This window comes from Bactrocera tryoni, chromosome 1 (genome assembly GCF_016617805.1).
Source record: "Bactrocera tryoni isolate S06 chromosome 1, CSIRO_BtryS06_freeze2, whole genome shotgun sequence".
NCBI lineage: Eukaryota > Metazoa > Arthropoda > Insecta > Diptera > Tephritidae > Bactrocera > Bactrocera tryoni.
This window is the reverse complement of record NC_052499.1, coordinates 68,516,444-68,541,621: the sequence shown is the minus strand read 5'-3', so window position 1 is coordinate 68,541,621 and position 25,178 is coordinate 68,516,444. Positions and strand designations below refer to the sequence as shown.

The 25,178-nt window shown below is 37.3% G+C and overlaps 3 protein-coding genes across 3 annotated transcripts; all 3 read left to right on the top strand.

Annotated features, from left to right (window-relative positions):
• The first annotated feature begins 4,003 nt into the window (after positions 1 to 4,003).
• Positions 4,004 to 5,315, top strand: LOC120774524. The gene is made up of 2 exons (XM_040104270.1): positions 4,004 to 4,090; positions 4,155 to 5,315. Exons 1-2 carry the CDS (start codon positions 4,004 to 4,006, stop codon positions 5,313 to 5,315), a joined length of 1,248 nt encoding a protein of 415 aa, XP_039960204.1.
• Positions 5,316 to 13,094: 7,779 nt separating this feature from the next.
• Positions 13,095 to 14,005, top strand: LOC120767005 (pupal cuticle protein 36). Its single transcript, XM_040092814.1, has 2 exons — positions 13,095 to 13,109; positions 13,190 to 14,005. The coding sequence occupies exons 1-2, from the start codon at positions 13,095 to 13,097 to the stop codon at positions 14,003 to 14,005; spliced, it is 831 nt and encodes a 276-aa protein (XP_039948748.1).
• Positions 14,006 to 20,486: 6,481 nt separating this feature from the next.
• Positions 20,487 to 24,591, top strand: LOC120766625 (odorant receptor 82a). The gene is made up of 6 exons (XM_040092239.1): positions 20,487 to 21,001; positions 21,076 to 21,259; positions 22,922 to 23,267; positions 23,370 to 23,474; positions 23,582 to 23,734; positions 23,814 to 24,591. The coding sequence occupies exons 1-6, from the start codon at positions 20,641 to 20,643 to the stop codon at positions 23,862 to 23,864; spliced, it is 1,200 nt and encodes a 399-aa protein (XP_039948173.1). The 5' UTR covers positions 20,487 to 20,640; the 3' UTR covers positions 23,865 to 24,591.
• The last annotated feature ends 587 nt before the right edge of the window (positions 24,592 to 25,178 follow it).

The following is a 25,178-nucleotide window of genomic DNA, read 5'->3' as shown; positions in this document are numbered from 1 at the left end:
TTTGCTGACGGCAAGTAAAACATTGTAATGAAGTTAAACGACCCTATGACATTGAAAATAAGTTAATATAATACTAATTTTTTGAACACTGTAGTTTCACCCTTTCACTACATATTTTAGTTTTCCCAGTACCTGAAAATATTCAGCCGGCTATGCTCCTTGCAAGAGTATATAGTAAAATGTTCGGTTACATCTAAACTTAGTCCTTCTTTACTTGTATCATTGCTAATTAATTGTTCATATGAAACAAATATTTCAAAAACCGTTAGCAAAAACAGAGGTATTTTGTACCATAACCTCATTTTTGAAAAAAAAACCTAAAACTTTCTATATTAATTTTTTAAGTATTATTGACCATTTTGATCTGCTGATTCTGAAGCACGGAGTGATGATCGCTAAAGATGCCAGTCAAAAAGTACCTGCCTGGGCATTATTACAACCTAATTTCTCTAGAGTTTTCCTATAACTAATTTTGAACAGACTCCCTTTTACAACTTTATAAATGAAATGAGTTTTTTTCTCTTGAATTTAATATTGTGAAGTTTTATTAATTTTGTCGGAGATTATTTTATTACCTTAAGCAGTAATCCATGTCAAATTTCGTGAAGATACCACGTCAAATGCGAAAGTTTTCCATACAAGAACTTGATTCCGATCATTCAGTTTGTATGACAGCTATATGTTATAGTGCTCCGATATTTGCTGTTCCGACAAATGAGCAGCTTCTTGAAGAGAAAATGAGGTTTACGAATTTTCAAAACGATATCCTAAATACTGAGGGACTAGTTTGTATATATAATATACAGACAGACGGATGGACGACGGACGGACTTGGCTAAATCGACTCAGCTCAACATACTGATCATTTATATATATACTTTATAGGATCTCCGACGCTTCCTTCTGGGTGTTCCAAATTTCGTGACAAACTTAATATACCCTGTTCAGGGTATAAAAATAAAAAAGTTCATTTAAATAAGTCTATAATTTAACAAAATCACGAATTCTAAACAATCTGAAGAGTAGTCAACTATATTTTTATAAAACCATCATTAAGAATCAAAAGTTGAAAACTCAAAGGTCTTGCAAAAGAATGATCTTCCGGAGCAGTCCTCTACATAACAAGTCCTAACCTAAACACCTATCGATATATTCGTTCACTTGACTGTCACTGACAAATGTGTCTGAACCGAAAGGACTAAAACGTAAACCTTCGTACAAATTTGGTTTTATTGGGATCAGTCCAAATCATATACTTACATTTATATAGGTTGGAGCGATTATACAGATATGAGCCTCTACAATATACTAGGCAATGAAAGTTGTCTAAATAGGCAGCTGTAATTTTTTAGCTAACTGAATAACTTGGTTTAATGTTAACCAGTTCGTATGAGATTTAGGCCCAAGTACTAAATCTAAATTATTCTTTATCAAATTTTGAATAGGTAAAATAAATCTTTAACAGCTCACTGTGAAAATTGCAAAATATAAAATTAAGCTTGTTGTACCCTTAACACACTAAACAAACAAACAATAATCCAAAAATATTAAAATGGATGCACGGAAATGGCATTTCTGACTTTTAGACACGCACCGAACAAGTTATGCCGACTTCAGCAAATTTTGAATTCGCTTGCAAAATTTCTATCTCCCAAAAGTATGATACATCAATTTGTTGTAAGGACCTACAGATATCGATGCTACTGGCAGTGGTGTGCAACTGTGGGAAATAAATTTTTAGCCAAATGAAATAAATTGTGAATTCCAACAAAAACAAAAACAGCGGTACATCTCCAACAATGCTGGCTACAAACTCAACACACACACACGAACTTGTAAATAAATTTAGCAACAGTTTGTGAGGGTTTTATGAATTTTTTTCACTTCGTTCATGAAACCTGCTGCAAACATGCTAACTGTTAGCACTGCGTCGTTCAAATATGATTTCAATTATTCCAACTGCGAATGTGTTCGCACAAACAAAGCGCAAATTGGCAAAAATCGCGATAACGTTGACCCTTCAAAGCAGGGGGGCACAAATATTGAAGTTCAAAATGGAATTTTCAATTTCTTTTTTTGTCTTTGAACTTTTTGCTTTAAACTGATTACAGTGAAAGTTACTAAATTAAATTTTTGAAAATCGCTAATTCAGTAATTCTAAAAGAGTTAAAGTAACATCAAAATTATGTATTAAGTTTCCATCATAATAGAAAAAATACATCCAGACGTTTTTGTGAGCTACCTATTTAAAAATATAGCAGCAATAGCTGAGGGTGTACATGAAGACCTGGAAAGTCGATTCGCCGCCGTTCACAGCAACTCGGCCTGACTTATGGAACGACTTAGCCGCTCGATCTTTCAAGAGATATCGCTTTACTCTATACACTCTTGAAAAGTTCCAAGCAGATACGACGTTTCGAGCCAAATTTTTGCAGGGATGAGGCCCATTTCTGGTTCAATAGATATATAAACAAGCAAAACTGCCACATTTGGGACGAAAAGCAAGCTGGAGATATTCAAGAGCTGTCATTTCATCCAGAAAAATACGGTTTGGTGTAGGCCGGTGGAATCATCGGTCCATATTTCTTCAAAAATGACGTCGGTAAGAACGTAACTGTCAATGACACCATTATCGCGCCATAATAACCGACTATTTGATGTCTGAAATTAAAGCTCGTGATCTCGGCGGCATTTGGTTTCAAAAAGACGACGCCACTTCCCACACATTGCCTTAATCAATGGGTTTATTGAAAGAATACTTCGGTGAGCAGATAACTTCACGTTATGAACCGATCTATTGGCTACCAAGATCTTATGATATCACACCGTTATACTTTTCCCTGTGGGGTTATGTAAAATGTAAAGTCTACGGGGACAATCGCTAGTTTCTCATGTGCAATATTTTATGCTGAATGTGGGCCATTTGTACTTTCATGAAACCAGTGTTTGCCATCGAGGAGAGGCTAGCTCTATTTGTTTTTAGTGCACAATCCCTTCAAAACACTAAAATCGAATCCATTCACGGCCAAACCAAACCCGATTCGACTGAAACTTTAACAGTAGCTACAAGCTAGTAGCGCCATCTGATATTGATTGATTGATTTACCTCAGAGCAGCTTAACTTCCATGAATCTTTAGTTGATATTTTAAAGTTCAAAATTTGCTGTGTTATTTTCATCACAATTGAATAAACCTTACGTACTTGCCGAAATAGAAGATTTTTTTTTTTTACTTTTAAGTCCCCTCAGTTGAATTTCAAGTTATAGAGCTTTTATGTCGGGCTTACCAGTGTTTTTAATCATTTATTTTCGATTCTTTATATGATCTTGATACTCTACTCTACTCAAATAAGAATTCTTCTTAGATTAAATTTTTATATTTGAAGTACTTTCCATTTCAAAATGTACTTTAAAGACCTGTTGAGTTGAGCTAATTTGGTTCTTTAAAATTTATATTTTTGTTAAAGATGTCAAAATTTGGTTGAAATATTGATAAGAACCAAGTATGCAGGTATAGCGCCACTTAAGAATAAAAAATATCTTGAGAAATATGAAATACCAAAGCATAAACAGTGACACTTTTACAAGCACCGCACTGCTCTCAGTTTGTTTTAACACAATCACCACTTGAAGATGATTTTCATTAATCAGCAATAAAGGGATCAGCTTCTAATTCATGACTTAGCTGCCACCGTGATGGCAAATGTAGACAATATTTCTATTGAATTATGAACACGAATGTATAAATGTGTAACAAGCAAATGTGAATGGAGATCTGAGGCATGCAGCCGCCGGTCAGATGCCGCCCATCAACTTTGATTTAGCCCTCTCTTTTTGGCTGATCATTTCGACGCACGCGCAGGCATTTATTCACGGCGCCTGCCGCATTAACGCCGAGTTGTTAATGAAGTGCAATTGAATGGAGCTTGTTAGATAAATTACCGTTTAATAAAGATTTTTTTGTGGAGCAAACGACATTTGCGCCGAGTGTGCCTATAAAAACCATGTGTGATAACTTCGAGGTACATAACAACCCACACAATCGTTCAACCAGCAACAACCAAGCAAGCATGAACATGCGTGGATTTATTGTAAGTGCGGAAGACAGGAGCAGGCGCTGAGCAAATATTTATTATAATATCTTTCTTCATATAGGTTTTTTGCGTCTTCGTTGCCGCTACCACCGCCGCGCCACAGCAGGGATACCATTATGCCGCACAAACGGCTGCTGGTGGACAGTTGCAGCGTATGGTGTCACAGCCGCATGTCCAGTTTGGTGTTATGACACCGAAAACTGCTGACTTTTTGAAGGATCTGCAAACCGTTATGGCCGTACAATCAGCCAATTTGGCACCGAACTTCGAACTCAACACTCAGCCACAATTAGTTGGATTCAATAACGAGCAATATGCTGCGGTTAATAGCGCTGGTGCTGCTGCTACTGCGCAGGCTTCAGTAGGTCAATCGCAGGCTTCTGTGGCTCAACCGCAGGCACGCTACTTGGTCCCCACTTTAGCCGGTGGAAACTCTGTGCAGCAGCAGCCACAACAGTTGATTCCACAGCAGTACGCTCCGCAACAGCAAATACCACAACAGTTGCAATTCCAACAACGACAACCACAAAAACACTTTCAACAACAACAGCAAATCGTCGAACCCGAAACTGTTATCTCGAAACGTTTCTATCTGCACGCCGCACCTGAAGACGATGATGAGGAAGTGCAACAGCGTCATGTGACCGTCGGTAAACCACGTAAAAACTATAATGTTGTCTTCATTAAGTCCTCTGACAAGTCCAAACCGAAGGCGTCACTTAAAATCACGCCCGCCGTTAATGAAGAGAAGACCGTCATCTATGTGCTGAACAAGAAACAAGATGCGGCCGATATTGATGCGCAGGTATATGAGCCGGTCACCACCACCGCCAAGCCCGAAGTATATTTCATTAAGTATAAGACAGCCGAAGAGGCGGCACATGCGCAACAAACCATTCAATCACAATACGACGCCTTGGGTGGTTCGACACAAGTCACTAATGAAGGTGTCGCCCCGGTTAGCTCCGTCATTGGTTCTCTCGATGCTGCTAAGCAAGCAGAAGCCGAGGCCGCCGTTGCCTCCGAGGTAGCTCAATCAGCTCCTACCATCCCAGCTGATGAGCAGCAGTCCGCACAGATTCCAGTGGTGTCAGCTGCTGGCGTCCAACAATTAACCGCACAGCCTGAGGAACAGTTGCAGATTGTTGAGCAATCGCTGTCACAAGCTGCCAACACAAATAACGGTTATTTGCCACCATCCAGATATTATTTCCGTCAATGAAAACGCTCATTGCTTCGCTCGTCGACGTTTGTGCTCGTATTGTTGCTATGTGAACACTATCATCGAGATAGTTTCATTCGAATATTTGCTATATTGTTTTTGTTATAGGACTTTGTTGTTGTTTTTATATAGCCATGCTCTGCGGCTTAGGCTAAGTTTGTTAAATATAGTAAGATTTAAAAAAAAAATACGAATACATCCTTTTTATCGGTTAAAAGTTGTCCCGGATCCGATTGAGACTATAAAAAGTGTACCTGGGTTTTAGGGACAAAACTAGACGGGTGTTATGTCCCGTCAAAAGTTGCACTTTCAGATTTTGTACAGACCATTTACCTTCCCCGAGATGGACTCTGTAAAATATTATTTTTTATGTTACGCGCTCTTGGGTTTTAGATGCTTACATTAACTGGTAACGAAGCTTTGTTGTTTCTTTCAGCCAATCTATAGCGAACTGGACTTGATCAAATTTAGAACATTGACATGAGCCGTAGATCATCTCACCTCTAGCAATTTATTTGTTGGCTATGTTCGGTAAATAGAGAGGAATTCTATCAAAAATGGAAGTGCTTTTGGCAACTCTCTAATTTTTGAATATTTTTCTTCGTTTTTAGTGTTTTTAGGGTCTTTCGATGACACCTTCAATGTCGAGAAAGAGAATGAGATTACTTTAGGAACATTATTTTCCAACAAATACATTATGTCGAAACTTCAGTTCACAGCTTATGCCAAGTTCTGTTAGTGGTTTCCATATGACCAGACTATTAGGAAACAAGGAAATGCCTTCGACTTAACTTAGTTTCTCTACATTTGCTTGACCACAGCAAGTTTTCTTCCTCATTGTGCTCAAGAACTTCCTTTTTCTCGCAAAATGAATTCACCAGGAGCATGCAATGAAGCCCAAAAGTGGCACTGTGAAATGATGATTGCGAAAAGATCTCTTACTAAAAACGTGTCTATGCACTTTAACCCCTGTCAGGGTACCTTATTAGTCTAACCTACAATTTGAGTTTTCACACACGAGTTGCGCCATCCAAATTTACGCTGTCAGAAAGTTCAAGTCCGTCAATTGAATGGGCCTGTACATGAAATCAAATTTAATGAAGATTTTAATTAATTTGCGATGCGTAACCGACAAAGACAAAACTATGTATGAATATAATCGAAATTTCACGAATAAGGTTAAAAGGGGGGAAAAAGTGAATGGTGTAGAAAAAATTTGCAGAAAATCGAAACACAAATGATTAATTATGATTTTCTATTAAATTTGTGAAGCAATAAAAGCGCAAAATAATTTAAAGGCCAGACTCACCAACCAAAACAAAAAAAAAGTATTGTGAGCGAAAAAGTGGCGAAGCGTTGAGTAAAGCTTCGTGTCATAAAATATAACTGCACTGACAGCCGAAAGCTAAATAAAAGCTAAGCAGTGACAGTGATGAGAGAGAGAGGAAATTTGACAAATTACTTTAATGAATTTTTTTAGCAGCAAAGCTTTTTTATAACTGTAACTTTGCTGAATATTAATTTAGTTCAAACATGCAACTATGCGTTTATTAATATTAATTTGAAATATTAGTTTGCAAAGAGTGAAATTTTTTATAAATTAGTTCTTCGCAATAAAAAATAAAATTTTGCGGAGAAAAACGAAACTAAAACTATGGTAACTGTCAATTTATCATAAACTTTTTTGACATTTGTCATTCAGCTTATTGGCACAAAGTATGACAGACACAGTTGCTGTCACAGGTGACACATTTTAGTGGCTGATAAAAAAGACAAAAGTATTAAATTTAATTAAAAACTTTTGTTGCGTGTGCGCCAACGTACACACGTGTACATAAGTGCTAAATACACACACATTCATTTCAGTGTGGGCATGAAATATGAAACAAAATGAAATTGAAAATAAAAAATATTTTGAAATTATTTTTCCAATTTGCGCATCCTATATTACCGTAATTAATTACATACACATGTAAAGGTTAAACTTTCTGAGGGCTTGCACGCGCAGACACACTTTTCATGAACAATTTTATACAAAATTCACTGCGAAGCCACCAGCCAACAACAACACTAAATTAATAGTGTTTAGTTAATTTTTGTTTGAAGACTATTTAGTAGCACACTGTCTTGAACTGTAGATGCGTCGAATTTTTAACTATTTTCGAAAATTTTTAATTTAATTATGAGGTGGAAAGATATCTTAAATTAAATTAAAATTCTTACTCTATGCTGTTCAGATTTTTGGCGATATGATTTGTAAATCTGGTTTAATTTGTATCTTATTAAGATATTTTTGCATTACTTTTGTGAAGTGAATAGAACGACTTTGCCATGGATTGTCTTTCAAAACCATAATTGAAAAATAACACCATTCTCTGTTTTAAGAACCAAGGAGATGGGAAATTGAACATGAATAGTTATGAATATAGCGATACCATGAACCAGCTCAAAACAAATCTGAATGTATCAGACTATATTCTCCAAAGGTTGGATTTAGCGTTGACTTCCAGTTGAGAATACCTTGCAGACGTGAATAGAGAAAAGGTTTCGAAGGGGAGCAGAATATATCTGAATATATGCCGACGGGTCCAAAATGTACTGCGAAGTACTATGTGTTCATAGGTATACTCTGAGGATCTAAATATCTCTTCATCCATCTTCTAAACTCTGGTAACATCTTCCAAGTAGAAGTGCTAGCCATAGAGAAAGCCTGTAGAGTTCTACTGAAATATTACGGGATAATATAGGAAGCTACCATACATACAATATTTATTATATAGGTAGACAGTGGCACTGTTAGCTTTATTAGCGCCAAAGATAAATTCCACAGTAATCAACAAAGGTTTAGGTTTTATGCTCCCTGACAGATCAACTCCCCTGGTCCTTAATTTGGGTTCCTGGTCATAGGAATACTTTCGGCAACGAAAAATCAGAGGAGTCAGCCAAGTCTGGAATCTCTCTCACTAAATGCAAAATAGTGAAATAGATATGTCCAAAATATGACAAGACATGAATGAAGGACTATTAAATAGGTTCATGAAAATTTCGGAATCCATCAGGTACCGAGCCATGAATGCCTATCCGCAAAAAGCATGATTGATATAAGAAAGAAACCAGCAAATGGCGCTCAAAAAAGAAAAGTGAAAAATCCAAAGTTCACTGAAGGCAATAAAGGCCCCCCGCCGACAAAATTGGAATCGGAAATCGGGTTGTTTGTATTGTCTATGGAGCAAATTTTCGAGACGATTATAAATACTATTTGTATTAAAAGCAGTGAAAATGTATCTGTTTGTCCGTTTGAGTTAAATTTGATTATAAAGAAAGAAATATCATTTAAAAGTTTGGAAAAATTGTTATATTTTTGAAGGCTCATAACTTTATTGATTGTTAAAAATGGTGTCGCAACAATATAGGTAATTAATATTGATTTTGTTTTATACTTTATGTATGGGTCTGATAAGTTTAACATAATATTCAAAAACCTAAAAATTTCGTGTTATCTGAAAAGCCACATGAGAGATTGATATGTGATAGCTCAAGTGTAGTATGAAATATCAACCAGTCGATTTGAGATAAGGATGAGAAAAGTTACTTTGGTGTAATACATTTTTTGGTGAACTAAAAAAATCTTAGGTTATTAGTAGGAGACCTACAGAACGTGGCGTAAGGAATAGTGTCGATAAACTCTAACTATTCTGTTTTAAGTAATATTCTGTATATCTATTGATTGTTTTCAAGGGCTATTGAGATCTAGAGAAAACCGATTAATTAAAAGGTTTGAAGTACCATTATAGTATGTATATCAATAACATTTTATTATTTACCAAAAATCTCTTTAGTTTTGATAGTATTCCCTCAATTATTTCAAACTATTAAAAACTCACGTCTCCTTATATCTGTCAAAAACTATATGTTGCACATTTTTGGCCTGGCAAAGAACATGTATTAATCATAGCTCTAAGCTAACATTTTAAGAATAACTGGTGTAATTCAAGAGAATTTATTTCGTATCGAAACCTCTATAATTAAGCTTTGTATTAAGTGACGAAAAACAATCACTGCTAAGTCAACTTTTTTCCACATTGTTAGCTCTTTACTCATGACTTCGAAATTAATACATACATATGTATGTACGGTATACTTTATAATTACCTATCTATATTGGCTTCCCAAAGCATCAGGCTATTTACAGTGTTTTAGAGGATGCTAACATCGAAAGTTGCCAGCCTTTATTGGCTATTAAGTGAGTTATCTTTTATCTAACCGATTTAGTACAATCCAATAAGCCAATAATGGCTGTTAGTCATAAAAAAATTCGGCGCTCAAATAAAGATTTATAGCATTGGATATGCACGAAAAAATGGCAATATGATTATTGACGAAACAAAGACAAATTACTTTATTTATTTTATATTCATTTATAATATTTATAGGGTGCGTCATCTGAATAAATATTTAAAACTCTGAAATATAACAGTCTATTTACGATTTATTATGAGTACTTTTGGAATGCTTTAATCAAGTAGCAGCTGAATTTTTCATTGCTTCTTCGTGCATCTCGAACGGTATGCCAATCATGTTGGTAAAACGATTGCCTTGAGCGCGTTAATGGCAGAAGGATTGCTGGCGTACATTTTACTTTTCAAAAGATTTTGCAAGAATAAGTAGAAGAGAATCGAATATGGGCTTGATTCAGTGAATGTCATCACTTTTAAGTATCAAAGGTAGAGGGTATTTTTGATGCTTCGCAGTGTGGCACGATGCGCTGTCTTATTGAAACAAGTATACGTCAAGCCGTTTTTTTACCAACTTCCACCGATAGTGATTTTTAATGGCTGTACCATTTTGTTTGCTCATGTAATGGTATTTCATGGATCCCAAATCCCTAAGACACGAAGCTTTTTTCAGTTACAGTGTCAGCGATTTGACCGACTGTTTAATCGTATATCTAGCAATCCGGAGATTGTTTTGCGTTATTTGAATTTCAAAATTATCTACCAATCATTTTCAGTAATACCAATGAGCCGAAAGCTCCGAATGAATTGACGAAATGAGTCTAATTCTTGTTGATTCTGGGCAAAAGTCTTTTTAGCTGCTTTGAGTTTTTTCGCTATTGATTCATGTTTATTCTGTTGATGACCTCTCACTGGTCTGGGCTCAACAAAGTTCGTCACTACACGACGAGTACTGTTCTCAGACAAGCTTTTGGCCATGATGTTTTGCACTGCATGTACATATATATGTAAATGTGTGAGGGGTTCTTGAGTGAAAATTTTGAAGGCATGTTTCGGTCTAACGAATAGTGAAGTTATTCAAAGTTTACAACTTATAACAGGCACGCTTTCAGAAGTCCAGAGGCTGAACCTAATTTTCTACGGTTTTCAAGCATAAATCGGCTGATGCTGCGGACTTGTTGGTATAAGCCAAGACTCAATGACGCCGCCGACTCATAAACCACACCAAAACGTACTTTTTTCGGGATGCAATGGTGACTCATGGAGTACGCGTGTACTGCCTGACCACTAAACGCATATTTTGCTGAATCATCGCTGAAGGTGATTTTTTAAGTTCTTGCTTAGCCCAATTCACGAACATATGCCAATTCTGGTGGTCAAGCGGCTCCAGTTCTTGCGTCAATTTGATCTTGTAAAGATGTAGGGCAAGATCTTTTCGCAAAATTCGCCATTACGACGTCACAGAGATGCCCGAAAGAGGTGTGAGAGACTGATTTGGGTCATCCTCAATTGATACGCAATCCGCAGCAATATTATCGACACTACGGGCACTTCTTTGTCTCACTAGCGCGGGAGGAATTTGTACTGTGCCTGTGGATTCAAGTTTTTCCAATAGACGCTCACTTGTCGATCTGAGAGGACGATTGTGATGATCATAAATTGGACGTAGCGCCCTCAAATTTGAGGTCACTAACTTCGAATTTCGGTAGTAAATTGTACTAAATTCGACTCGCTGTTGGATCGTTTATCTTTCGATCATGAAATGCCAAACCTTACTGAAGAGAAATGTCAAAAGAACGGGAAAAAATTTGGTGTCCTTATCGGGCTAATTTTATAGCGTCCTTATTGAAAAACCTTTTACAAGCGAAGACGCACCCTGTATATATACTATATAAATATTTATGTAAAGTATCGACAAATTGGCTCCTAAAATAGCTAACCTTCAACTGGAATGATTCAAAGATAAATATGTTTTACTTATTTTGGCTGTTAACTAAAATGATTTAATATGTGCCGTCAATTTGTGTGTTTCTTTACGACTTAGTTGCAAAACTTATTTTAATTTGTTAACTTTTTATATAAAATATTTACGTATTGATTTTGCATAAATGTCGCTAAAGCATCAGATCATCTTAATTATATATAAATAAGTATAAAAACGATTGGAAATTCGCAATTCGCAAAAAATTTAAAAGAAACCGCAAAAACTAGCAAACAAAAATTATGGAAATAAAAACAAAAAAATAATCAAAGAAAAGACAAAGTTATAATTAAAGCTCATAAGTGGTCAGTTTATAGTTAATCGACAATCACAAAAGACAAAGCGGGCGCTTCAATAGAAAGCTTTTTTGCCACAAAAATGGCCAAAACTAATAAAACAGTGATGATTTGAGTTTCTCAAATTGAATGGAAATAAATTAAAGGAAAATATTCAAATTAAATATTGCAGGCACAACGATGCTGCATACATATGCGCCTATATACATATATAGTATGGGAGTACATATGTATGTAAGTATATAGGTATTTCTGTATGTATGTATGTCTCAAAGCTAAACCCTGAACTAAAACAAATTCGCTGACATGTAGTACATAACTGTATGTATGTATGTATGTATTTCACCAAATGCCGGAGGTTATATTGGATATGTATGTAACCCAATGCTTCAGCAGACGCGCGGCAAGCGGGGTGGCATGATAGTGGCGTTGAAATCTACACTAAAGCGAAACAGTTGGATAATTACTACAGATGACGCAAGGCTTGACATGGGTTTCTATGCGCCGCTACATGAGCGCGTACATATGTATATGCACGTACACCGTTTTACTCACCACCTCATTTGCTGTGTCCGAAATGTTACGGCGCTTATCGCTGATCCACGCTGCTGATCACCAATGTTGGCGAGGTGTCAGCCGAAGAAATGTTTTGGCAACGGTCGCGCCACAGCCGAGCGCACTTAGCCACAGGTCATTGGGAATTTATAGAAATTAGTAGATTGAAAATAGAAATACCTTCGATATGCTAGATAATCAAAAAAGCTGTGCATGCTTTGAACGAAGCGCGGCGAGAGCGGCTAGCTGGGTAATTAACCCAAAATCGGTTACTGCGGAACAGATTGGTGCAAGCAGAGCGCCGAAAATTGAACGAAAGTCAGCGCCGCTAGGGCTGACAACAGCAACACAGCAGCAGCGACAATGACGGGCAACAACAAAAAGCGATAAGAAATCCATCAGCTGACGAAGAGCGTGGAAGTGCAACAACTAAAACAGTTTACTAAGCCCAACCATGTGGCGGATGCTGAGGAGGCGTTGCGACTGGCACGTTGGTGCAGAGCGGTGGGGGGTGTTGAGCGTGGTGTGCTGTAATGGTGATGCGCCGCGGTCGGATCCATCATCTGCGTGATGTGACGTTAGAGGTTTCGTTGGTATAAAAGAAGTACGCCGTGCCACAGTTCATCAGTTCAAAGCAAAGCTTCAAGCAAATCAAACAACTTCAGTCACAACAACCACAACTATCCCAACTAAAAAAACCCTAAGCAGAGAAATGCGTGGATTCATTGTAAGCATGTCTTCAGAGGATTATACACAGCATAGAGTTCCGCTAACGCTTCGCTAACTTTTCTCATTTTATCCATACAGGTTTTGTGTTTGTCCGCCGTGGCCATTGCCGCGCCACAAGGCTACAACTATAACCCAACTTCCGCTGGTGCTGCTGCTGGTGCCATCGCACATGGAAATGGCGGTTTCGGTCAGTTCGGTCAGTCCTCCAGCTCTGGTGGCGGTTTCTTCGGCGGCAGCGGTCTTTCCGGTGTTTCCGGTGGTGTTAGCGGTGGACATGGTGGTTTCTTTGGTCATGGTGGTGCTGGCGTGCAACAACAGCAAGCTGTGGTGTCCAAGCGTTTCTTCATCCATACCGCACCTGAAGATGCCGAAGAGCAGTACCAAGAGAAACACATCACCGTCGGTGTGCCACGCAAGAACTACAATGTAGTCTTCATTAAATCACCAAGCCGTTCGCAAAAGAAGGCCTCCATCAAGATCACACCCGCCATCAACGAAGAGAAGACCGTCATCTATGTGCTCAACAAGAAGACCGACGGCACCGATATCGACGCTCAAGTCTTGGAGCAGCCCGCTGTCACCACCAAACCCGAAGTGTTCTTCATCAAGTACAAGACCGCCGAGGAGGCTCAACATGCCCAACAGGAAATCCAAGCTCAATATGATGCGCTCGGCGGCAGCAGCCAGGTCACCGACGAGGGTGTCGCTCCAGTCAGCTCGGTCATCGGTTCATTGGGCGGCGGCGATGGTGCTGGTGCTCATGCTGGCGCTGGAGCTGGTGCTGGTGTCGGCATCGGTGGCGGTATTGGCGGTGGTATTGGTGGTGGTATTGGCGGTGGTGCCATCGGCGGACATGCCGGTAACAATGCATACTTGCCACCCAATTTCAAATAAGCTGAGATAGTTGTTGTTTGTTGATATTTTAGTACTGTTATTGTTGTTAAATATTTTTATAATCGCTTTACGCTTTGCGTTGAACCACAAGTGAAACGCAGAGCATTGTTGAAATGTTTGTATTTTTTGCACTTTGCTTCGCACAAACTTTTCGTTTGTCATGCGAGTGCTGAAGAAATAAATAAGTTTTTTGTATGAATTGAAATTAAAAGTTTTTCGCAAATCACTATTATTACAACGCACAGCGGTGACCCACTAATGCAGCAACATCAAGCTACCACACAGCTACAATAGCTACCACACAGCTACAATTTTTGGGACTTTGCGAAAGTAGCAAAATCATAGATTTCCCTTTTTTGCTTTTTGCTTTCCAACCGCAATCGACGCACTTCACTCATTGTAGCAACATATTCGACAATATCTCGCTTCGAGTGACAGGCTTATACACCCCCACTTCATCACTCACTGCGTTATTGTTTACTCCTTCCCGACGTAATGCGAAGCGTCTCGTTTGCAGCGCGTTTGTCAATCAACTGCGGTCAGAAATGTTTGGAAATATTCATAGTCTTTTAAAACATACATGTGTGTATGTCTATTAGATGTATGTATATGGGTTAAGCCCTCGCTCCTTTTTTCTTTCTTTTACAATTCGCTTTAAATTTAATTATTTTTTCACAAAGCAATGATAGACGCTCAATATTAATTTATTTTGCCGAGCAACAGTGTTTTCTTCTTTGTGGTCAGCTTATACCGTGCACGGATTATGTTTTGTTCAAATATTAATACATCAATATTTGCTCTTGTCTGATATTTTTCGGATTCGCTTTAATGAAGCATCTCCGCACTTCATAAAAGTATGCACTGAAAGACGAAGTGGTCGAGAGGGGCCATATTCGGAACTTTAAAAACGACAGTTTCGAGAAATTCGGAATTCAAATTTTGGCTTTGAATATGCTAGATAAATCAGTTTTGGAGATCTCCAATTTTAGGTGACTTTTAGCGACTTCTAAGATGAATTACGCTGGCAAAAATCCACTTTTTTTTACATGAACAGAACAAAGTGTTTATTATGTAAAAATTGCCAGAAATTCAGAAAATAGCTACAAATTTCTTCTATCACCTATAGTTTTTTTTGCCATGAAGATTTTTGTTTAAAAAAAACAGCGATAGATTAATTATTGTTATATTATTTTATTAACCAAATGTGACATTTTGTTTTTAGAGTATCCCTTGACAATGTCCAGCAGTAATCGGCAAGCAAACTGGCACTCCACTTGTCCTTTTCTTCTCCATAGCAGAAATGTCTTAGTGGAACCGTTCCCAATGTTCTTACGGCCCCTAAAATTTGGGGAAAAAACCAGATGAGAGTCCAGAAAGTGAATTTTAAGGGACATGTTGCAACCCATTTTTTTATAGGCAGTAAATAGTTCAGTCAGAAGATCTTTGTAATTGTCAGCTTCTACATTTCCAAGAAAATTTTTAACAACCCTTTTAAAGGCTCTCCAGGCTCGTATTTCAGTTTCATTGAGCATTTCCTCAAATATTTCATCTTTCATTAGTTTTCTTATTTGCGGACCCACAAATATGCCCTACTTCATTTTTGTTTCACTGACTTTTGGAAATTTTTGTTTCAGATACAAAAACCCTCTTCAATTTCTGTTCATTGCTTTACCAAAGTTTTTCATTAAACCCAATTTAATATGCAAAGATGGTAGTAATACCTTTTTCGGACCAACTAGAGGTGTTTTTGTCCCGGAGTGGATGCCTGACGTACTGGCCACTGCTCGGAGTGGTCATGTAAATTTGCTGAATAGCCAGAAGTTACACGAAGATAAACCAGGCGAATGTGGTGGTTGCGGCACGATATTAGTTGAAAATGTGGCGAGATGATCAGGAATAACCAATGTACATAGTATTGAATGGTGCATTATTGCGCTCTTTCGTTCAATAGATTCAGACATAGTAAAAATCGAAGAATTTTCTTTTAGAGCCTCACAAAACGACGCGCATCTCAAATACTAATGATTATTTTGACGTGAAATTTAGCATAGATGTCACTAACAGTACTATCAACTCACAGAAAAAAAAATTTACCGATTCGAAAAACACTCGAAGTATAAATTAATTCACCTTTCAATTTGATCATAGTAGTATTGTAAAATCTAAAGACGCTGGTTACAGAATTCACTGTGGGCGATAGAAAAATTATGCTTTCAGATTTGACTTCAGGGTATCAAACTGCGTTGGAAACACCTAAGAACTTTTGTGTCACAAATTATGTGTCTACCAGTGTTATTACTTTTCAGTTATCGAGATGGCGCCTTAGGTTTTAAGTACGACTCAATGAAATAGTTTCGGCAAACGTCAAACGAAAGTTATGCCAATGGTTGAGCTCACAGACGATCATTTGCGGGTTAATTATAAGCAGACACATAAGAAGTATCATTGGCTTTAAAAGCTTTCAGATTAAGAGGTTTAATAGATATTGTGTGTGATATCATTTTGAGAGTTGAGTTTTGAGATTGTCACCTGTGTACTGTTTACTAAAAAAATATTGCAATATATAGGGTCATGTTAGATGGCTGATCAAAGATCGCACGTGGACTGCTGTATTTAATTCTTTGTGAAGCCATTGAAAAGAAGAACACCTGTATTCGAACTTAAAAATTGGTAAAACGCTTAGTAATCTATAGAAATTTGCATAGGAGTTTAATTTCAACTCCCGCCAGTTCGTTAAGATGTCTTGACCTCCCAAACGCGGGACAGTTCAGAAGGAAGCGATGGCTGCAACCTCGGCTTGAAGGACACTGAAATAGTCAAGAAGTCTGAATGTGGAATTGATAGAAAGCTCCTGACACTAAACGCCTTCACTAATCTTCCCCTCAAGCTTTGACCAATCTGTAAAGAAACTCACTGCTCCTTTCTTTCAACGGATTCTTCCTACCCATAGCTCCCTCGTCGGTATATGGGCAGAGAATGGGTCGCGAGAGTTCGGTTTGGCGACTCCATGGTCTAAGTGATCCTCTATGAAGTGTGTGAGAATATCCGAGTGTTCAGATACGTGTTCTTTTAAGAACCCAGATTCTCTGAGTCTGATAGCCTCCAGCCAGCCGCCATACACCTTCCGACGATGCCTACTGGCACTATGTGGGAGATGGCGTTGAGTTTCATGTTTGGAGTGGATGAGACCTAAATATTACAAAATTTTATATGTTCTAGTAAATACAACCATATTGGTTTTACTTGGGTTGATGGCGACCGTCAAACTTGATACGACGCTGTTATTTAATATATAAATAAATTTAATATTACAAAATTCTGATTAAACGAACAGTTTTAGAGTATTCATCTAACTCAGTATTTCAGAAACTAAAATTTCATAAATACTTACAATTTTTGCAACTCTGACTAAGGCTATACATGTATATAGTAGAGTAGGGAGATGCAAACCGTGAAAAAAAGAAAGCGTAAAAAGCGATTTTACAAAATTTTGAATGACAATTTTATTATTAATTATTTTGTAGTCAAACAGAAAGGTCATCTTTATAGTACCACAGAAACAATTATACATCACTGATATTGAAACAATTCTTCCAACAGACACATGAAACCATACACAGAGTGTAGTCTTACGCGCCGTACTCTACGAAAACGCTTTACGAATATATAAAAACCAGTAATTATTGCTGCTAACATAATTTCTTCTGTAATGCGGGTGCTATTGCTTTGGAAAAATATACCATTAATCATTACTGGCGTACTGAAGTAATGAAGTTGACGTCAGCAAACAGCTGAGCTCAGCTGCTAACAAATATTCATAGTATATATGTAATATGTACGATGGATTTATATGCTAACGCTACATAAGTCCATTTGAACATATGTGCTATGAACACAATTAAATTATTACTTCCAAAAGTTAATTATATTTTTCGCATTTGATTTTGCCAATGGGTCAAAGCGCTATTGGCTAACTTTCTTAATCAATTATAATTGTTAAGAGAACTTCACATAATTGGTGAATTAGCTGATCATTATTTGTGTATATGAAATGATTAACGGTATATTATATATAAGTATGTAAAAGCATATGTAAGTATGTAAAAGCATATGTAAGCACGAATGTGTAAGAGATGTCCAAAAAATAACAAATTGAATGTGATGACTAAACTCGAACTTTTATTAGTGAGCTCGAACTCTGAGCTCTTGCTCTCCTGTGGCTTTCATGTTGGGGAGTATTAGAAATTTCTTTTGTTTTTTTGCATTTACTTCCACTTTTTCATGTAAATACAAATAAACTGATTCTTATACACTGGTATACATATCTATGAAAAAAAAAACATTTTGTCTTAAAACTTTATTGACTTAATAATATCTCATCTGAGCATCATTTATAATTGGTACTCAGACAGCACATTTTATGACTACGAATTGAGTACTGAGTAATTGACTCTTCTTCTATGCTTTACTATGCATTTTACTTTAAATGTAACTCAATACGTCTTATCAACAAAAACCTGGAAGTGTTTTGAGCTCTAGCAAAGTCGCAAAAAACAGCACAATTTCAAGAGGAAGAGATAGCTGTTTAACCGGCCTCACAAAACAATGAAAACGATAGAAAAATTGCTTCGGGATCCCCCTTAATCTCTTAATCTGGTTTCACATGACTTGCATGAGTTCCCAAACTTCGAGAGAGTACTCACTGGAGAGAAATAAAGAGAGAATCACCGAGTTTATGGCCTCTTTTAAAGCAACGGACATATTGTACTATAAAATGGTGAACGTAGTGTTGAATGTAAGTTATACATATAAGAGGGGTGACCTTTTTTCCCGATCATTGTCCCTGCAACCCTTTCTTAAGGAGTTACATGGGTTTGCGCGTTTAAAAAAATATATTTTTTTTGTGTTATTAAATTCTACAATATCTTTAGTATATCTTCAAGTTGATCCGAGGAATAGTTTCAGACATACAGCCTTGTGAACTTCTGCGCTCGAGACTAGCTAGGCTAAGAGCGCCGTCTTTAAACGCGTTTTTTTCGAAATTGTGTTTTTGAAATTAGCTCGCAAGATTTCTCGAGAACTACTCAGCCGACCTTCATGAAATTTTGCAAAGGTTTTTATAATACAGTTTTTCAAGACTTGGAAAAAGGATTTTTTAATTACAAGTATTTGAAAAAAAAGTCTCGAAATTTTCACTGAAATTTAATTTTTCTGTTAAAATGTCTGCCAAAAATCGAATTTTTAGTTTTGTTTTCCTTTGTCCAAGTTTTAAGTTAAGGTTTTAATTAAAATACGCATCTTTTGACTTTATATGATCCTGTTAGGAGTTATTCTGCCATTTTTTTTCCGAGGTGTCACCTTAAATGGCGTCGCAATGGCCGAGTTTAAATTTTTTTTTTCAAAAATTTCAGAATTTCTTTGTTTATAGTATATGGTTGTAAAAATAAAAAAGTTTAATATTTTATTTTTTATATGTGAAAAAATTGTTGGGAAAAGACTCTTTTTTACCCGAAGAAACCCAAGTAACCCTTGTAAGTCTCCATTACAATTCAAATATCAGAAGAATGTTTTTTAAACTGTGGCAATCAAATTTAAAGAGTCTGTAACTGGTAACTAGAAATATATCGAAATAATTGCATCTCATTTCTGCAGGCAAATCAAAATCCATTTTAAAAATAAAAGTGGAAAGAACATAATGGCTTTCGCTTCCTTTTCACAACTGTTTGGTCTACTTAGTGGGAATGGTTCCAGATTTGTACGTGGTTGAGGAATGGCAACTAGGCGACATTCCTCAAAACTATTTCGGAAGCGCTTTCTACCGCTACCTCCACCATAGTTGCCTCGCCCTGAACCTTCTACCATCAATTTTTCTTTAATTATTATCATTCCTTCATCGGCAATGTTCGCCATATCTCCAGCTATTTAAAATTAATTGTCACAATTCTTCTTTATCCTTGCTTCTCTTTGATTTAATTTAAGTTATGAGAGACATTAATTTCGATTTATATTTGTTTATGTTTGAGATAAGCCATCATTAATAGCAATCCGTTTCGAACGACAATGGGTAACAATTAACTTTTTAAGAGAGTCATTATCTGCATTATCAGCTTGATTTTCATGGCAATTACGGCAACTGTTATTAAATGTAACAATAGTGCGCGGGAATTAACCTGTCAACATGTAATCACAAACAAAATTAGAACCCAATCCACAGGCCTCCCGCCAAGCCAATGCTCTAAGCATAACTGTTAAATAATTGAAATCTAAAATTATCAATTTCAATACAATGATTACAGCAACATTCAGCGACATACAAAACAAGTAATTATCGCATCAAATGTGACAATTAATTACACGTCAATTGTGTGTCTCTTTAAACCCTTAAATAATTGCGTCGCACAATGCACAATGAAAATGCCCAACCACGCGGTGAAGCAATAAAACTCTCGACGCAGCAGAATAGACAATCAGAAAGCCGAAAGTGGAATATCACCACGCACAAAGAGCTCTGACTGGTACGCGCAAGCACTCGAGAGCCGCTTGAGACTCGCCTCCACTGAAGTTGAAGTAGTCATAGGTGATTCCCATATTTACCACAACCGAGTCATAAGTAGACGTCGCTTCAACGCAAAACAATGCCTGAGGATTTATTTAGGATACAACGCAATTGTCTGCGTGTAATGGGCCACCAAGACATCTTCGATAACAATGAAGCGTCGTCGAGCGATGAGCAAAAATCGAAGTCGAAGCGGCAGCGGTGGTGCTTTCGCCATTGCCAGGCATTGAAGTATGTGCTGTTGTTGTTGTTTATGGTGTCGGCACAATTGCCAATGATGAATTACATTATTTATCATAACGACGATTTGGCATTGGCGACGGCTTGCCTCAGTATTGTCTTCACCAATGTGCTGACGGTCATCAAGACCTCAACATTTCTTACGTACAAGCGCGAGTTCAAAAGCCTAATGGCTGAGTTCGAACGCATGTACGATGAATGTAAGTAGCGGGGTGTAATTGGTGTTGCATAAATTTCGCTCTTCACTTAATTATTGTTGCTTTATTTTGCACAGTACAAGAAGCGGGTGCCAAACGGTGTCTGGTGACAGCCAATGTGGGAGCAAAGAGATTTGTCAAACTGTACTTTTATAGCGTCTCGTGCACGGGCTTGTATTTCACAATAAACCCGTTGGTTAGCATGATTTGGGCGAAATTTCAATCTAAGCCGATACCGCTGGAGCTACCAATGCCAATGAGGTAAGGAAAATATGAAATTTCTTTTTAATTTTTAATTTCTTTCATTTGAACTTAAAAGTGTATTTGGTTGTTTTCAAATTCCATTTTCATACTCCAGGTGACTTTTTTGGGGTAACGCAATGGACTTCTCGATAAAAAATGTCTTTTGAATGCTAACTTCGTTGGGTCTTAACTTAAATCTTATTAACTTTTTGAAACAAAAATCATCTTCTATTAACTCTTCAAGACTTCGAAGTGAATACTAAGTATAATTTCAGACCTCCCTAACTATTTGATCGACAGAAGATAAATTAATTTAATAATTACTCGCCGTCGCTATTACGCAAAGGACCATGAATATTCCGCAAAACTTTTCTATCGAACACTCCTAAGGCCGACTCATCAGATGATGTCACTGTACATGCCATTGCACCATATGGCATGATGAGGGACCGGTAGAGTTTGGCCTTTGTTCGTCGGAGAGGGCTTCACTTTTCAATTGTCTACTTAGTCCAAAGTAGCACGAATGGAAAGAGTGATTCTGTATTGGATTTTAAGGCTGAATCCGAGGCTTCATTAAAAGTGGTTTCTACGTGGTTTGTCCCAAGCCCAACACACAGCATCGCTGGGCGAGTATTAAAAAGCATATATATTGCGAGCATCATTTTTCGAGATCGACGCCCGCTCACGGCCGCACCTTTGGTGAACAGACGCTGCAATTAGACTTCAGTGAACCCTTAAACCGAATATGTCAAAGTGGCTCCGCTGAAACTTACACTCTTTTAGCCGTGACCCCAGGCTTCAGACGCGTTGGCTACCGCATTACTCACGTTTGCAGGGTGCGAGGCGAGGACGCAAGAGTAGGAATTGGGCCCTACAACTGCAACTGCTGACTCAGAAGCATAACTACACCCCATTAAACCAGTTGTGAGTGTGCTTTGTTGAATATAGATATCCTTCTTTCGGGCTGATTGAACATTTGAGCACAGTACAAAAACTTATACTCTGGTTCCAAATAATGCTTAAAGGACCATGTTTATTAATTATGATATCAGGTTTGGTTTATGGTATATAAACTAGTGAGGTAGAAGGTCCATTTTTATGAGAAAAACCCTAAATGCCATTGCCTAGACAGTCAGTGGGGCAAAGGGATTCATTCCCATGGCAGTCGGGCCAAGGTGACTAGGGATGCCCCGGATTTATTTATATTCGGACAAGGACTGTCCGTCCGACTAAATTCACAACATTCTTTAAGGAATGATTTCTATTGCCACTACAAAAACACTACTTACTGACAAAGGGTTCGAACGTTTGGGAAGTCTATAGGCTCACTCTTTCAATTCTGGGTTGTCTTATAAATTTTAAACGAATTCTAACTATTTTAAGCCGGTTTCATGAACCTTCTGATGGGCTAACTAGAAAGATCCCGGACTTTTGTTATCAAGTACGGTGAGCACACAAGGTGGTCACAGTCAGGTGTTCATGGAAATCATCAATATATTCAATTCGTCTCTCTGTTATAAACTCTCTGTTATAAACTTTCCTTTGAGTCAGTTTTTTTTGTAGACTACTAAATTGATTGTTTCTTAATAACTGTTTCACTTACTTTTTATTTTACCATTTATAACTTCCACGTCATTAGTAAGCTATTACAATCAAAATTTCTTTCTGCCGCCCACTCAGGTTCCCCTTCGAATTTGAGTCTACACCAGGCTATCAATTCGCTTATATCTACACCGTATTCATCACCATAGTAGTGGTGATGCATGCAACATCTGTGGATGGTCTCTTTGTTTCGTTCACCACAAATCTGCGTGGTCACTTTCAAGCTTTGCAGTATTTCATCGAGACAAATACATTCGACAAATCCGAAGCGCTCCTACAGCGGGAGCTTGGCATCTACGTGCAGTACCATGTGCGTTTGTTGGGGCTCGCGCAGAGTGTGCAGCGCGTATTCAAGCCAATAATTTTCGGACAATTTCTGATGACATCGCTGCAAGTGTGTGTCATCATTTATCAGCTGGTGACGGTACGCGCCTAATGCTTCTCCACAACCCAACGCTCCATTTTACTATTGTGCTTATGTGCCTCTATTTACTCTACTTTCTTCTTCTTGTTGTTGTTGTTGCAGAATATGGGCGTAATCATGGAGATGGTGGTCTATTGTACGTTTCTCAGCTCAATTCTGCTGCAATTGCTGATTTACTGTTATGGCGCCGAGTTTCTCAAAACTGAGGTACAAATTTTGTTGTTACTATACTACGTTTATGTGTTTGCTTTTACTGTTTTTTTTGGCAATTTCTTTCTCGGCTTTTATTAAATTCGGAATTTATGGCGAGGCAGAGCTCCGCCGTGAGTACGGCCATTCAGATGTCGCAATGGTATAATTTACCGCCTCGTCATCGCCACGTTCTGCGTCTGATGATGCTACGTTCACAGCGTGAGATCATTATTAGCGCCGGCTTCTACGAGGCTTCGCTGGCCAATTTCATGAGCGTAAGTGTTTCATAAACGTGATGTGTCTTCGTGCTTAATTGTGGGGCAAGTTAGTGGATAATAAATATTTTATCTGCAGATTTTGAAGGCCGCCATGTCATACATCACTTTCATACAATCCATTGAGTAGTGTGAGATTAAAAGCAGTTAAAGAGTGTTTGTTGGAAGAAGCTGAAGGCGGGGTCACCCAAAACTAAGCCAGCGATTAACTTAAGCTTATTTATAATTTGACAGCTTTTATGATATTGAGGCAACTTAATCGCTCTACAACAGTTTGTATGGACTTATACGTTCGAAAAGGTGGTTATAGAAGTATGAAACTGGTAGCAAAGTTATCTAGATGACATAAATACATGAGGATTGCACCGCGACCTAACGTCTATTCTTATCTACTCTAATCTCTCTATGGCTTTCGAGTTGCTCTTTTAATGCCCTTCACGAATACACACTGCAAATATAACGGCATAACACAGGATTTCAATATTTACCTAAAATTCTATGAAACTCCGAGTTTTTTAGCTCTTCGAGTAAAAGCGGAAATATTCTTGTTCGATTTAGATTTTGTTTACCAGTCACTCATCGAATAGAGACTATATATTCACGAAGTAGCAAAATATAATGCTGCTAACCTCAAATAATGAAAGAATTTTCGAAACTTACCATACTTTTAGAAAATGTATTACGGTAAATTATATTCCAAAGAAACAGCGGTTGGATTAAAACCTTTAATGGTCTGCTAAAAAATTAGCGAGTTGAGGCAATTTTTTCTTACATTATCTCTATTTGTCCTATTAAATATTGATGTTTGAATAGTTTCATTAAAAGCGAATGAAAAAGGATATACTAGAAACCACTAATGGAAACAGAATTTGAATTTTGGTTATAAAATGGTTATTATTGGTTATATCTGACAGCGGAAGCTGAAAATTTTATGCTCCCTATATGCAATATGATGTAGTGAATCATAAACAATAAAAAAAATTCAATTTCTATTTTTTTTTTTGATGATCTGTTAGTTTGCATTTTAGGTGACGATGTGTGCTTATTAACATTCAGATGTACTGCATATAATAAGGTTAAAGATTAAATATAGAAAAACAAATTCATATGACTCACCCTGTGTGTAATTCTATGTATGCTTCGCATGGCTTTTTCTAGCATTATCTTCTCTACTGCCAAGAAATATACTTAATGCTTCTATAGATGCTTCAACTTATTTACACACAGTTTTAAAAGGATTTTAATATCTGAACAGAACTCATATTTGACATGATACATATATACAATATTTGAGTTTTTCAAAGAAAACCTCAGCTTTCAATCACACAATTATAAATTGTACGTGTTACACAAAATTGCAACTTAACCGGACGGATGCTTAAAACCAACTGAGGAAATAGAAGATCTGTGAAAAGGAAATGCAAATACTGTTATACAATTTCTT

What these genes read in the sequence shown, in the direction of transcription:
- LOC120774524 (XM_040104270.1), top strand. Translation starts at nt 4,004, where the DNA reads ATGTGTGATAACTTCGAGGTACATAACAACCCACACAATCGTTCAACC. An exon ending in TGAACATGCGTGGATTTATT is followed by an intron (nt 4,091 to 4,154) that starts GTAAGTGCGGAA and finishes TTCTTCATATAG; the next exon opens with GTTTTTTGCGTCTTCGTTGC.
- LOC120766625 (XM_040092239.1), top strand. Translation starts at nt 20,641, where the DNA reads ATGCCTGAGGATTTATTTAGGATACAACGCAATTGTCTGCGTGTAATG. An exon ending in CGAACGCATGTACGATGAAT is followed by an intron (nt 21,002 to 21,075) that starts GTAAGTAGCGGG and finishes TATTTTGCACAG; the next exon opens with TACAAGAAGCGGGTGCCAAA. An exon ending in GAGCTACCAATGCCAATGAG is followed by an intron (nt 21,260 to 22,921) that starts GTAAGGAAAATA and finishes CCGCCCACTCAG; the next exon opens with GTTCCCCTTCGAATTTGAGT.